The 16,008-nt window shown below is 39.0% G+C and overlaps 1 protein-coding gene across 4 annotated transcripts in view; it reads left to right on the top strand.

Annotated features, from left to right (window-relative positions):
- The window catches only part of edem3 (ER degradation enhancer, mannosidase alpha-like 3), a 50,761-nt gene that overhangs the window by 15,161 nt on the left and 19,592 nt on the right, over positions 1-16,008 (top strand). For 3 of the 4 annotated variants that reach the window (XM_057841419.1, XM_057841418.1, XM_057841416.1), the window contains exons 13-18: positions 1,171-1,295; positions 1,371-1,542; positions 1,617-1,771; positions 7,110-7,254; positions 7,389-7,580; positions 13,161-13,326. In XM_057841419.1, the coding sequence (XP_057697402.1) occupies positions 1,171-1,295; positions 1,371-1,542; positions 1,617-1,771; positions 7,110-7,254; positions 7,389-7,580; positions 13,161-13,326 (955 nt within the window). The remainder of the gene's footprint in view (positions 1-1,170; positions 1,296-1,370; positions 1,543-1,616; positions 1,772-7,109; positions 7,255-7,388; positions 7,581-13,160; positions 13,327-16,008) is intronic. The other variant, XM_057841417.1, reaches the window with a different exon arrangement.

The following is a 16,008-nucleotide window of genomic DNA, read 5'->3' as shown; positions in this document are numbered from 1 at the left end:
GCATCTTTTTGTTTTGATATCAGATTATGATACCGTACAATTGTGCTTTACAAAAGTCAAGGGGGGTGTCTTGCTATCTTCCGTTTAAATTTTATCAAATTAAAATGAACTAGTTAAGTGGTTTGGGTTTCACTTTTAACAAATTCAGCTTTATGTTGTGTTTACCACATCAGCATTGGGTTGCGCTTTAAAAAAAGTCAATGCAGATGTCTAGCTATCTTGGTTCGGGGTTCACTTTTCACAAATTAATTTTAGAATTGTGCTTGAAAAAGGCAATTTAGATGTATTGGTATCTTTTTAAACTTTTTGAAACTAAAATCAACCACGGAAATGGTTCTGGGTTCACTTTTCACAAATTCATCTTAGAATTGTGCTTAAAACAAGAATGCAAATGTGATGCTACTTTCTTTTTAAATTTATCAAACTGGAATTAACCACTGAACTGGTTCGGGGTTCACTTCTTATGAATTCATTTTAGAATTGTGCTTTAAAAAAGTCAATACAGTTGTGTTGCTGTCTTCCATTTAAATTTAACCAACCTAAAGTCAACCACTGAAGTGGTCTGGGGCTAACTTTTCACAATGCATCTTTTTGTTGTGCTTAGCACATTATGAAGTTGTGCTTGAAAGCAGAAGTTTTGGTACCTTTTTAAATTTATCAAACTAAAATTAACCACTGAAGTGGTTCGGGGTTCACTTCTTACAAATTCATCTTGGCAACACATCTGCACTGACTTTTTAAAGAACTGTTCTATCTTCCATTTAAATTTTATCAAAATAAAGTCAACCACTGAAGTGTTCTGGGGTTAAATTTTCACTAATGGATCATTTTGTTCTGCTTAGTACATTATGGGGTTTTGCTTGAAAGTTAATGCAGAAGTCTTGCTACCTTTTTAAATTTGATCACACTAAAATTAACCACTGAAGTGGTTCGGGGTTCACGTTTCACAAATTCATTTTAGAATTGTGCTTGAAAAAGTCACTGCAGATGTACTGGTATTTTCTGTTTAAATTTTATGAAACTAAAATTAACCACGGAAGTGGTTCGGGTTTCACCTTTCACAAATTCATCTTTTTGTTGTGCTTAGCTCCTTATATTAAAGATATGTGCTTTCCATACTATCAAGATAGAAATACGAATCTCAAATAATCCCAAATGTTCTCCCTGCAGGCCACAGGTGACCCATACTACCTCGAAGCGGGTCGCACCATCATGGACAACCTCAACCGCTTTGCCCGAGTTCCGTGCGGTTTTGCCGCCATGAAGGACGTGCGCACCGGCAGCCATGAGGATCGGTGAGAAAAGATAAATACTTCATCATCATCAAAAATAAATCCTGACTTCCACTAAGCATCATTTTCTCCTCTCAGAATGGATTCTTTCTTCCTGGCCGAGATGTTCAAGTACCTATTCCTGCTCTTCGCTGATTCCGAGGACCTACCTTTCGACGTGGAGGACTACATCTTCACCACCGAAGCGCATTTGTTGCCTCTGTCACTCTCCACGGCGCCTCACGCTTCCTCCGTTCCCCAAAATAAAACGGTGACAATCCCACTAGTGCTAGCATGACCCATTAAAAAACACATTAGGTCCTAATCTAAAGTTGTGTGGTCAAGATATATCAGTCAGAGGAGGAGTTGGACGACTCCAACTTCGACTGGACCTGCCCCAACACGCGCCTTCTATTTCCTGATCCAGCCTTTCCACGTAATCTGAGGGAACCGATTCGGAGCGCCGTGGACAAGAGTTGCCCACGTCCTGCGCCTTACAGGTAAACTAGCATGCGACATAAGTACTGCACTACATTGCTGTGAATTGAATTTTTATCATTGGTAGACGTCCAATTCATTTGAAGTGGGAGGGTGGCAGGCCCCTACTTGAGTGCGAGGCGCAGTGCATGACCGATCTGACCCGTCAATACCATTATGAAGTCTAGGCCACTAGTAACAAGTATTCGTAGCTAATTAGACCAAAATATGCATGCTACTTTGCAGCTTCTGTTTACACCAGATAGTTTTAGGTTGCAGTACTATTTTTTACATTTAACATTTGTGGCAGGTCAGATTGATTTCAAATAAAAAATAAAGTCAGTGAGGGAAAAACTGTCGAAATTGTTCACCAAATAATGAAAAATCCATTCTATCATTGCATCTTGATATAAAATGGCCCATATGCTGATAGGAGATTTTTTATTCTATATCGCACAGCAACAGTTGAAGTTCAGTAATTTTCGGACTATAAGCCGCTACTTTTTTCCTTCATTTTGAATCCTGCGGCTTTTAGTCCCGTGTGGCTTATTTGTTGATTTATTTGGGTTAATAGGCAACCCATGCCTCCTAGCATTCATTGCAGCACTACAGATGTAAATAACAATCAAAATTCATGTTCTGTGCTAATTATTTATTCAGTTACTTTTCCAGTTGTTTCAATAATTGCTTGTTATGATATTTGGTAAAACTTTATTTGACAGTGGCATCATAAGACTGTCAGAAGACAGTCATATTTATGATATGACACGATCATGGGCATTATTGAATGATTATGACGGATGTCATTAAGTGTCATCCGGCACTCCATTTACGTCGTGGATCTGTAAATTAGGACTGTCCCAAACGACTAATTTTCTCCCGATTGGTCATCCGACTATTTTTACGATTAGTCGACCAATATTTAAAAAATATATATATATTTTTTTTTTTTTACTAATTTACCAATGAAATTTTTGTTGACACTTATCAATTCACAAAAACATATTGGAACACTTAAATTGTTTGTTAAAGTACAAATAAACACGTAAATAACAATAATAAATCACAAATAAACAATGAGTTCACATGCTGGTAGAATTAACTAGTGCAAAAGAATGGAATGTAAACAGATTCAGAACACTGACTTTCCAACATGATTCAAAACAATTCTTTAAAAAACACCTAGCATTAATATTATTGTATAGTACTAAATATAATAGTATTATACTGTAATAATTATAATAATTATACATTGCCAATCAGATTTTTCATAATGGGGTTTCATTTTAAAGGTATTCTTAGTGTAAAATCTGAATTCTGAAGTATGTGGGATTAACTCCAGAAATCGCTATTTATATGACGAACATGACATGCTTTTATTTTGAAATGTTCACTAAACCGCTAACTTCAGCTTTACACTCTGCAAAAAAGCACTTTTTGTCATTGCGTGTAGTGTCAGTAATAGATTTTTTTTTGGTCATTTTTTTCGTTTGCAAATGCTGTTAACCAGCGATTTTTCATGTTTGAAGTGTCACCTTTTAACCGCAAGTTTGCTTTCACGAGATGACTGCCAATGTTTTATAGCAGGCTAAAGTAAGTTGCCTTTTTTCCCCCATTCACCTCAGTGTAGCAGTGCTAACGTTACACTGTTAAATATAGATGTGTTTTCTTATTTTGTATGTCTGAACTCTAATTCTACAGCGTGTTGATAAGAGAAAGGAACTGGAGTCTCAAATGCCATCAGCACGTACGCACCAATGTATGCACGCACGCACGTGCGCAGCGATAAAAGGCAGCCGTGAAAATTACCACCCTCATTTTTATTTGCCGTGCGATAAATGGACTCATTGCAAATCGTGACAGGCTTAAGCCTGAGTTATACTCCCGCGTTGCGGTGACGGCGCAGTGACTACGGCGTCATTCGACATTCGATAGTTCTGCGGTGAGGGAACGCGTTGCTCTGTAATTCACCGCCAAGCCACTAGAGGGGTATGGCGTTATGTTTGTACGGTTTTGGGGCATGCTTGTTGACTTCCGCTAGTCGGAGAAAAAATAAACAATGCAAGATGGAACTCTTGAAAGTAAATATTCTGCTGATCAACACTGAATAAATATTGAACATACAAATGTTGAGGGGCAGGCGATGCAGAAGACGGTTTCGAGGCGGTCTGGCCGACTTTTGATGCCGCACAGAGAGTTTTAGACTCAGGTGGAGAGAGCTAGCTGTGGCGGCTAGCTTCAAACTGGCGTCGAGCACTGCGTTCAAGGTCTGCAAAGCCCTCCAGCCCGATGTGTTTGCCGTGTCCTACAAGCGGCCAGTGGGAAGCCATAGCAGATTTCTGGCGTCTATGGAACTTCTCAAACTGCGCTGGGAGCCTTGATTTTAACGTTATCATAAAAAGCACCGAGGCACTCTCAATCAGTGATGATGTATCGTGTGTGTGAACTGTCTGTTATTGAAATTAAAGATCAAAACAACTCTTTTGACACCAAATCTGTGCTTTATTCTTCATATACTTGAAGTGTGACACGAAAATAAGTCACAGACTCAAAGCAAACATATGTACACAATAAATGATGAAGTGCACCAACCAAAAATACGACATAAAGTGATAAAAAGTTGGCAGTTTTTGGCCGACTGGGTCACCGCTTCGTGTGGCCACTCGATTCCGAACACACTCTCGGTGGTTCTTCCTTTTTTTTTTTTTTCAATCGCCGACCTTGCCATTTGGCAATGACAATAATGTCTTGATGAGACTTGCTCTTTGATGTTACTCCCGTCGGCTTGGTCCATTTTTGCGTGTGGGAAATAATGTTTGATTCCATTCTACAATGGCGTTGATTTCGCACGAAACCGGAAACAGTCTGAGCGGACCAATCAAAGTCCGTTTTCGCCACGTCATACACATCTACGTGACGCGAAGGTTGGAAAATTCGAGAGGCGCGTGTCAGGCTACGGCGTAGGGTCGTAACTCGGTTCTTCCTTGACGGCGTAGGTCTGACGCGGAAGTATAACTCGTCCTTGAGCAACTTCAATAAAACATGTCGTTAGTTGGTTAGATGGACTTACAAACTGGGTGACGGCGCTTTAGGTGTTTATTCACAGCCGACGTGCAGCCAAGCTTGGCATTGAAGAGACAGGACACAAGAGTGTACCCTCCTTTGTTTCCTTGAAATAAGTCAATGTTTTGGACACTCTGGTGCGCTTTTCTGGCTTTGTGCCGCTTTCCCCGCTTGCATAGAGAGCGTCCGACATTCTGAACTTTCCACGCATATATTTTTTTAACCCTTCATTAACTGTCGACGGGATGTTGTGCTCGTCGACGGATTTACGTCATCGACGACGTCGACTAGTCGGGACAGCTCTACTATAAATACATTCAAAAGTGAGATAATTTTCCGGATCGCACTAAATGACATGTTATAAGTATTCATTAATGCTCCTAGCAGTGTCATTTCATAATTATGATGGTCTTATGATTATGGCACCACTGTCAAAAAAAGTGTTACCAAATACCTTAAATAGCAATTAATGAAACAACTGGAACAGTAACTGAAGAAATAATCAGCACAGAACATGAATTTTGATGGTTATTTACATCAGTAGTGCTGCAATGCATGCTAGGAGGCAAGTTGGACGAACGACAACAGTGTTAACAACAGGAGGCAGCAGAGGTTGACTGTCTCCTCCAAGGGATCAGTGATGGCCAAATGAAGCTTCTTGAAGCAATAAAGCTTTGCAGTAGGGCTGGGCGATATGGCCTTAATTACGTATCGCGATAAATTGAGCAGATTTACCTCGATAACGATAAATGACGATAAATTCGCCCAAGCACACTGTTATACAATTTGAAAATTTGAATCAATGCATGGAATACAAATTAACCATTTCTCGTTAAATTTATTAAACCAGCTTTCAATTTAACAATTGCACATGCAGTCTAAACATTAAGTATTAAAAAAAATCTTGTAAACAATAAGAATTCTAGTGTGAACATTTATAACAGCTTGTATGACTTGAAAAATGTACAACATTATAAAAATCAATATGACGACTGTGCAAACATGTCATTCTAACACAAATGACTTGCAGCTTTAACAGTACACTTCAGACAACTTATTGGTAATGGCTGCTGTGTCATAATTATTCAACACAAGTGTTTATGTCAAGGTTTCAGTTTATTTATTTTTTTCCCGAAACATTTTTTAATACATGCACCCCCGCACAGACACAACCAGATTAAAGATGTATTGCTCTAATGCCAATGAAACAGTTAAGGTTTTATGATAGCAGAATAAAGCAAACACATACAGAAAAATAGCTGTGCCCAGTCCACTCATTAATTTCAGCCGCTTTGACAAGATTAGAGCCGCTGTCCGACTCTTTCACGTTCATTTGTAGCCGTTGTTACCCGCCAGCGTTAGCCTGTGGCTTGGCTACCAGAAGAAAGCATCCTCTCCTGATATCGTGAGAACCAGGGAGGACAGCGGGTGAAAGCCTGTCTGGAACCCGCCAAGAGTTTACTTTATTTCAAGTGAAAGTTTGGCGAAGCTAACTTAAGCCCGACTCCATCCCGTTTACTTGTAGCGTTAGCTGCTAGCGTTAGCATACCGGGTTTCTGTTTGATTGGCTTCCTGAAAATCACGTGACTCCATACGTAAGCACACTGTCTACTTTCTTAAAGGGGAATGAACATAGCCGAACAACACAGCGTCAAAGCGGGATAAAAAGACTATATTTAGAACCAGGGAGGACAGCGGGTGAAAGCCCGTCTGGGACCCGCCAAGAGTTTACTTTATGTCGGGTGAAAGTCTGGCGAAGCTAACTTAAGCCCGACTCCATCCCGTTTACTTGTAGCGTTAGCTGCTAGCGTTAGCCTACCGGGCTTCTGTTTGATTGGCTTCCTGAAAACCACGTGACTCCATACGTAAGCACACTGTCTGCTTTCTTAAAGGGGAATGAACGTAGCCGAACAACACAGCGTCAAAGCGGGATAAAAAGACTATATTTTTTGTTTTATTAAATTACCGAATTTACCGACATGGTCAAATTTACGTCGGTCATCGTGAAGAATTTCGGTGACGGTAAATTTTCGGTTTACCGCCCTGCTCTACTTTGCAGCCAATTGGTTCAAAGCTTAATGGTGGTTCATTTGCTCTTATGACAGTCGTATGATGCCGCTGTCAAATAAAGTGTTTCCGGTTAATATATTTTGGTGTAAATATCCCATAATATAGTGAGCGGCTTATCTATAAACAAATGCGGTTTTCGTGTCACATTTGGTGGCTGGTGGCTTGTAGTCGGGTGCGCCTTATAGTGTGAAAATTATGGTAATCCTACTTGTTTTATGCCTCATTCAGGGAACCAGGCATGGGAGCCCCTCCTTTGAGAGCCCAAGACTTCATGGCGAACAACCGGGAACATCTGGAGCTGCTGAGGAGGATGGGCGTCAGCCTCATCCACCTGAAGGACGGCAGAGTGCAGCTAGTGCAGCATGCCACACAGGTACACCAAGAAATGCTGTCAGTGCTATTCCGGTACTTCTGAGTCATGACTCGCTCACAGTCTGACTCGGCGGTGGTGATGTCATGTTGTGGCGATGAAGTCAAGCTTGAATTGATGATGTCACACTATTGCAGGCGGTGAGCCCCATCGCAGCGGAGGACGGCGTACGCTTCATGCAGGAGATGATGGAGCTTTCCAGCCAGCAGCAGAAGGAGCAGTTGCCTCCCCGAGCCGTCCAGATAGTCTCACACCCCTTCTTTGGCCGTGTTGTGCTCACCGCTGGACCGGCACAGTTTGGCACCGATTTGTCTAAGAGCTCCACGGGGGTGAGCGACCATTGTACAGAAGCAGAGACAAACTCCTTGGCGTTCAATCTCTATTGATGTCAATGGCAGTCAACGACATAAATACACAGGGTGACCTAAAAAAAAAACTTTTAAAACTATTTAAAGGGATCCACGGATAGAAAGACTTGTAGTTCTTAAAAGATAAACCTTATTATTAGGGTTGTTCCGATCATGTTTTTTTGCTCCCGATCGTTTTAGTTTGAGTATCTGCCGATCCCGATATTTCCCGATCCGATTGCGTTTTTTTTGCTCCCGATTCAATTCCAATCATTCCCGATAATTTTTCCCGATCATATAGATTTTGGCAATGCATTAAGAAAAAAATGAATAAAACTCGGACGAATATATACATTCAACATACAGTACATCATTACTGTATTTGTTTATTATGACAATAAATCCTCACGATTGCATTTACATTATGAACATTCTTTCTGTGAGAGGGATCCACGGATAGAAAGACTGGTAATTCTTAAAGGATAAATTTGACTTTGTATATTGTGAATAAATATTGCCATCTAGTGTATTTGTTGAGCTTTCAGTAAATGGTACTTTAGCCATTTAACTTCTGTCCAAATGCATGATGGGAAGTGCAACCATGACTGTGCGTCGTGGTACCAATTGATATATCCTCTCTGCGTTGGGAAATAACGTAGGGTGTTAAGAAAAAGATCAACTACTACCTTTCTTCCCCACATTGCTTCCCACAATTATTCTAATCGTCGGGAGAGGGATTGTAAGGTTTTAGCCATTTAAAAAAAAAGGCTCCAAAGGCTACCAAATTCACTCTACTCATTTTATGCTGCCTTTTAGCTCTGTATACTGTATGGGTAAAACGGCGCTATTATAGATTGAACGCGACAATGCGTGAGTGGGTCGTGCAGCGCATGCGTTAATTGCGTAAAATATTGTAACGTGATAAATGTCAAAAATATTCATTCTCGCCGTTAACGCGATAAATTTGATTACCCTACCTTAAGCTTAAACTAAAGACTCTGGAAGAGTGTAACACATTATGTCTGTAACGTTAATTACAATTAGAAAACGATTTAATTAAAAATATACATATATAATTAAAAAAAGGCATGTCCGATATTTTTTTGCCGATTCCGATACTTTGAAAATGACGTGAACGGACCCGATTGATCGGGGTGCCGATCGATCGGGACATCTCTACTTATTATGAGTTAAAATAATTTGATATTGAAACCCCACTTGATGTTTTCGTTTTTATACAATTTGTAAAATTAGTTTAACTTTTAGGTCGCCATTTTTGTTGATGTGGCAGGGCGGTGACGTCATTTGGTTACGCTGCCGGGCTTCCAGAGGATGACTTGCGACATAAACATGTCATCTGTTCAACCGTTTCAATGTGATCCCGAGAGAAACATAATTGAGCATGACAGCACTGTCGATATTTCACAAAACGAGCAGCAAAAGCAATTAAATGAAGGTCTCCAGTGGGATTCGAACCCACCTTTCCCGTGCTTCCGCGTGACATTAGAGTCGTGATTTTGCTTATAAAAAACAATGGCAACCCAAATTCGCTGCCAGTTCCTGTGCGGTAAAACCTGAAAGGGAATAGGGGTGTGACAAAATATCAAAATGGTGATATATCGTGATACTATGTATCCCAAAAGGTTATTGATATGCTCCTGTCAAGGATCGAGATATCGTTTTTTAAAGGGGAAAAAAAAAAAAAAAGCTACCAAAATCTTCCACCATAATAGTGTCTCAGTTAACTCTAAGGCTGCCAGTGACTGTGCTCGACGCCCAATCCTTTTACACTGGGGACGCTCGTTCATTCAAAACCAGAGAATTCACAGTCATTCGGTCCGATTTTTGGGGCATTAACAGGTCACTTGCTGTTCATTTTAGGGCATTTAAAGGTAATTTCCTGTTGAGTTTGAGTCATTGCCTATTCATTTGGGTGATTCCCAGGTCACTTCCTGTTCTGTAACTCAAAATAAACAGGAAGTGACCCATAAAATACCCCAAAATCAACAGGAAGTTACTGAAAATCAACAGGTAAATGACCGCAAATAGCCCAAAATTACCTCATTGCCTGGCATTGGCTGCCACTGACGTCCATAGACGTTCAATCCATTTGAAGTGGGAGGGATCCCAGGTCAAATGGATTGGACGTCTACTAGTGATAAACTCATTCCAATTCACAGCAGAAGCTTGTTTTTCTGTTTATTAGTTCTTTGTAGAATATCCTAGAATGATTTCCTGACCAATGTATCGATAATCGTTGTATCGTCAGATCATCGTTATCGTGAGCTTTGTATCGCAAATCGTGTCGTATCGTGAGGTACCAAGAGGTTCCCACTCCTGAAAGGGAAACACAACTGAAAAGCCAGCAGAACTGGCTGGCTTGACCACGGAATCGGAAAACGTGGCTCACTTCAGACAGCAAGCAGACAACAATAACATAGAGATTGTGTGAATGTTTCATTGAACACACGGAAAAAACACAGCCGTGACAGTACGTCGGGATCAATTAAAAAAAATTTTTTTTTAAAAACAAGGGAAAACCACGTTGAGAGGCAGACAAACGAAAAAAAAAAAAAACAAGACAATGATGCAACCAGAAACGAAGGGATATACAAACTTTCAGATGGCAGCAAGTAATGGTAATGGTAATGGTTCTTGGCAAGCTGCTTAGGATAGGTTTAAAGACACTACTGACGAGCTGGAATTGAATACAGGTTTGACATTGGGAGCTCATCCCACAGCTCTGTAACAAAACAATCTGAGCAGTGGCAGAATACGACAAAATCATGCTAGTCGTCATACTAGCTTCGTTTGCTAGCTAGCATAGCTATTCTGCCTGTCCAGCCTAACCGAGTCATCCCCCGTAGCATGTATTGCACTTAAAACATGGCAGGGCCCTCCATAGGTCAAAACATGTACTAAATATTATAGATTTTTAAATCAATGGCAATAATATATGTGTTTCTAGTCTTTAAGTCCGAGGTTCCTTTTAACCCTTTAACACCTAAGCCTATTTTGGCCGAATTTGCATGCATTTGATGTAGCCTTTATATTTCAAAGAAAAAAATGTTAACCATTGCCAAGTTGGGTGTCTTTTTTCAGGATACCTTGAACTTCATGTCCAGATTGTTTTCTTCACTGACCAATTATAATCCACATTTTGGACCCAAAAAGACAAAAAAATCCTAAAATCTTTTTTCAAAATTTGTAATGTTGATGTCCCATTGACAACCAAACATGCTTGACCAACCGTTTTGAAGCTTGATAATATTCAACTTGTTAGGATAAACATTCAATAGAAAAAATAAGATTGAATAGTTTTATGTTTGACAATTCAACACAAACAGCAGCTATGGTCATAGGCGTTTTTGGCCATTACACATACTATGGTCAACACAGGTTATATACAGTGCAAAATAGTGAGAAAAAATTATATGTATCATCTAACACAAAAAGGGTTTGGAAGAGATCTCTTTGTGAAGTTGGTATTGTACCCATCACCTTATCAAAAATGTATACGTACATGCAATCAAGCTTCACGAACACACAACTATATAAAAATTGAAAAGATTTTAGTGAAGAAAAAATACATATAATATTGAAAAAGGTATTTTCAAAAATATTGACAAGTAGTTCAGTTCAATTCAAATTTTTCAGGAATTTGAGGCCAATAAAGTTTTTTTTTTTTTTTTTTTTTTTTTTTTTTTTTTTGCACACTCAATAAAGCTTCTTCTTGAACAGGTCACGGAGCTCCGTCACACACAACGTCACACAGCCTACTCTTTCGCTGTTTGCGCGCTGCTGTCACGTCTACTTGCCGAGACGCCGACTCATCCGAAGAAATCAACGACAAATACAGCTGATTTTGTTCCTTGAGTTAATGAAATAATGCATTAGCTTGCATTAAGTTTTAGATTCATTCTGCACGTTTCAAAGTCGCTGGCTCAATCCAACCGCCCGTTGCTTGCTTCGCATGCCTCCCTTTCCTTAGTTGGCGCCTCGCTTCGCTTGCAAATTGAAAATGTTGCATACGGTTCGTCCTTCTTGACATCACAATGGCTCTTGGGATATGTAGTCTTTTGTGCTGCTTTCGGTTTTGAAAAAGGACAAGAAATGATGGAAATATGGAGATGGATACATGGTCCATTCAGCGTTTTAATGCATATTTATGAGTGCAATAAAACTCAAATGACTTTATCTCCCGTTTTACTTGGTTGATTGACTTCAAATAAAAACTGGTGTGGACTTCAACTTCCACACTTCCAAATGAGACCAACCAGCGGCACGTGGGTGACGTAATTACAGCGTGACGAAGCTTCAAATACATTATGCGTAAACGCGTTGCTGCCGACACGTTCGGTGTTAAAGGGTTAAAATGGAAATTCCATAATTGTTTCTTAAATGGTATGTTTTAAGGTTTCAGTTGTTATAAATAAAATATTTCTTCCATCATTTTAAGGACTAAGAAAAATGTTTTTTGGGTGACCCTGTACATAGCCTTGTTGTATGTACGTGCCATATTGAATGTGTCATTGGTGAATTGGACCAGGCCTAGCTCTTCTACCATTTTTGTTTTTTGCTTTTTCTGCTCTCGAGGAGCCTAAAGGTGACCAGATGGTTTCCCCGTTTCCCAATTTTTCCTGTTTGAAATTGCGAAAATAATTTCTTACCTTAAAAAAATTATATAAAAGCAATCTATATCAGCTTCAAAATATATTTTTAAAGAAAAGAATACATTCATAATGACAATCATTTCTCTATTTTTAAATATAATGGAACTCCGTGTTCTCATTATTTTTCTCAAAAACACTTCTGCAAAATGTAAGTAATTAAAGAATATATACAGTTAGTATACATATTTTTCAAGGAAGAAAATGGTTTCCTCATGCAATTGAAACCTTACTTTTTCAAAAATTAAAATAAACATTTAAATAAGAATAATTAAAATTAAATATCTTTAAAAAAAAAAGTTTACTCAAACAAAACACGTGGTTGCAAAATATTAATTTCTTAATCCATAAAACTGATGAATACGTTTAAGTATCCTAAATAAGCAATTTAAAAATATTAAAACCATTTTTTTAATTTGAAAAAACAAAGGAATAAATTCCTCGTGTTTCCTGAAAGGTGGTGTTGTCTTTTGTTTTGTTTTTTAATATTTTACATTCATGTGTGAACAGATTTATTCCTTAATAAATCAAAGAAACAGTTAAATAAATAATAGAGAAAAAATACTTTAAAAAAAAAAAAAAAAAAAAAAACGTTTCCTTAGTCAAATTAATCTTGTTGCTGTCTTTTTTTGTTCTTTAGAGTGAGACTGAGAATTAATTAACTCATTGGGTGCTGTTGACTGTGTAAGGCGTCCAATCCATTTTGACTGAAAGGCTGGCAGCATCTAGCGCCGTCAATGGCAGTGAAACATGATCATTCAATGCCATCCATCCTAGTTCAAATGGGTTTGATGTCTATCACTGTCAATGTCAGTGAATGGGTTCATACATAAATAAAAATACTGAAATAAATGCAGAAAAACGTATGACGTTTTCTTCGTCTCACTCGCAGGTCCGAGGCTTCGTCACGGTCGCCGAGCCTTACAGCGGCTGCAGCGAGATCACCAACGGCGACTACGTCCGTGGCCACATCGCTCTCCTCCAGAGGGGCCAGTGCATGTTCGCCGAGAAGGCTCGGCACATCCAGAAAGCCGGCGCCATCGGCGGCATCGTCGTCGGTGAGCGATGAACCCACTGATTTGATTAGCCACCGATTAAACGGATTAGCTCCAAGACAGACAGTCGGATAAGTCGCGTGTGACGAGCTGTTAATTGGGTTTCCCGTGTGTCGTACTTGTTTACAATTACGTCAACAAGATCCGCCTTTATTGCTTTGACGAAAAACTATTGAGCATAATTAGTTTTCCCAATCATATATTTTTAAATACCGAGCTCAAGTCCGAGTCGCCCGATTTTGAGGATCTGCTGATACCAAGTACCCATAAAATGTTTCCATATTTCAGACATCATGCTGCCATGATTAGCATTAGCTTTCAGTGACAGCTAGCAGAACGTTTTTCTACCGACGGTGTTCATTTCTGATATTTTAGGTGGTGATGTATTGTTGTGTAGTACAAAACATAAATTGTTTCTTTTGACGATTTTGTACATCTTAATTTTTCTGTTACTCTGTAGCCCTTAAAAAATCTATCCTAAAAACCCGATATTTTTCACTCAATACCGATCTTCTAAACATGAGGTGATTGGGGTCATTTTCTATTCATGTGATCAAGTCATAGACATTCTTTTGCATGAAAGTGCTATGTATATACAGTATACAAGAAAATCTATAACCATTGGAGGTCAACCGATATGGGGTTTTCAAAGGCAAATGTCGATACCGATATGAAATAAAAAAAATTCAGCTGATTGCTGATGTCTAAAGCGGATTTCGTTAGTTGATATTTGAGGCCGATGTCATTTTTTTAAAGCGCGTTGATTACGAAACACTCATAACAGGTAGTCCCCAGGTACGAACAAGTTCCCTTCATCGCTGGCAACGTAACCAGGATTTCTGCGTAAATCAGAATTAACCCTTGAAGTACACCAATATAACTATCCAAAAAGTCCAAAAGTGTTGTATTTTGTTTAATGATGGAGGATACACTGCCCTCTAGTGGTAGCGTTGGGTCTGGCTGGACTGTCGTCTTGCACGATTATGCTATTATATCAGTTATATATCGGCTGATATCGGTTGATCTAGAGGAAAAAATAAACGTATATCGACCTGAAATATCGGTCAGCCAATATATCGGTCGACCTTTAAAAGAAAGATCATCACTCAAACAGTGAACTAAACGGTTATGCTATTTTATCGGTTATATATCGGCTGATGTCGGTCGATCTTGGAAAAAAAAATCCGTATATCGACCTGAAATATCGGCCAGCCAATATATCGGTCAAACTTTATAAGAAAGTTCCTCACGCAAACAGTCAACATTACAGTTATGCTATTATACTAGTTGATGATCTTGGAAAAAAAATCCACATATCAGCCCAATGTATCAGCCAGGCAACATATCGGTAAACCTTTAAAAGAAAGACAATTACCCAAACAGCGAGTATAACCGTTAGCCTATTACGGTGTAATAGCTATATAGCTTGAAAAAAGTCCATATATCTGTCCGATATATCGGCCAGCCCTTCAATCACGATATCAGTATGCCACAATTCAATATTATTTTTTAATTGAAATGATTCTGACCTGCCTAAAACAGTCCAGTGTAAACAAACACCACAGCAGCATACAAAGGTTTGCTCAATGTAAAGATAACTAATTATCTACTAATATCGTTTGTTTATTTATTTATTTATTTATTTTCCCTTCAGGCATGACAAACCCAAACAAACATACACCATTTATATGTGTTTACAATTAATTCAACCCGAAAAGAAATGGGCTGACGGGACAGGCCGAAGCTTATTGAACCCGTCCCCAGTATATCATATGGGAGGCAGAAAATATCGAATATCAGTTATTGACATTCAGATTTCGTAATGATTACAAGTTTTTTTTTTTTTTTTTTTATGATAACCATCCCCTCTGATTGTTCGTTATGTTGATTAGATCCAGTAGATTAGTTCATAATTCAGTAATTAGTTTATTCAGTTGATTCGATCCAGAAGATAGGGAATAGCTGAGGACCGATGGTAGGCCTTGTCCGCCACCTTCCTTTTGTCGACTTAATCCTCGTTGCAGTTTTCGTTCCTTTGTGACTCCTGACGAACATTCATCTTAAAGAGCATATGACACGAGAAAAAAAGTCTTAAATGGCATTATTATGTGAATTAGAATCATATTTTGAGACGATTCGACTATATACAACAATTTAGCAAAGCACAGATGACGAGAAATTAGTCTTTTAATCTGCCGGTTAGCCACGCCTACCATTATAGGGCTTTAGCGTCCCCAACAGGTGGATGACGTCAGCGGTAGACTGGGCTCATCGATTTTACTATTCAGCCCATTGAGGGGGAATTATTCAGAACGAGGAAAACGCGACAAAGAAAGCCGCAAAATGTCATTGTTTCAGTCTCTCTACTCCAATATTTTTACAGGATATTCTTTTTACCCAAATATTTTTCCCCAGTAGCTATATAAATGGCTTAAGGACCAGTCAGCCCGTTGAGCGGGAACTATTCACAACGAGGAAAACGCGACAAAGAGAGCGGCAAAATGTCATTGTTTCTGTCTCTTCAATATTTTTACAGGATACTCTTTTTATCCAAGTATTTTCCCCAATTGCTAAATAAATGGCATGGTCATGACAAATAACAGTCTTGTGCTGAATGGAATGTGAAATAATAAAAATGCATTTATTCAGGACGACATGGCAACATTACTCCATAATGGTCAAAAC

This window comes from Corythoichthys intestinalis, chromosome 7, assembly GCF_030265065.1.
Source record: "Corythoichthys intestinalis isolate RoL2023-P3 chromosome 7, ASM3026506v1, whole genome shotgun sequence".
NCBI lineage: Eukaryota > Metazoa > Chordata > Actinopteri > Syngnathiformes > Syngnathidae > Corythoichthys > Corythoichthys intestinalis.
This window is presented reverse-complemented; position numbering and strand designations above follow the sequence as displayed.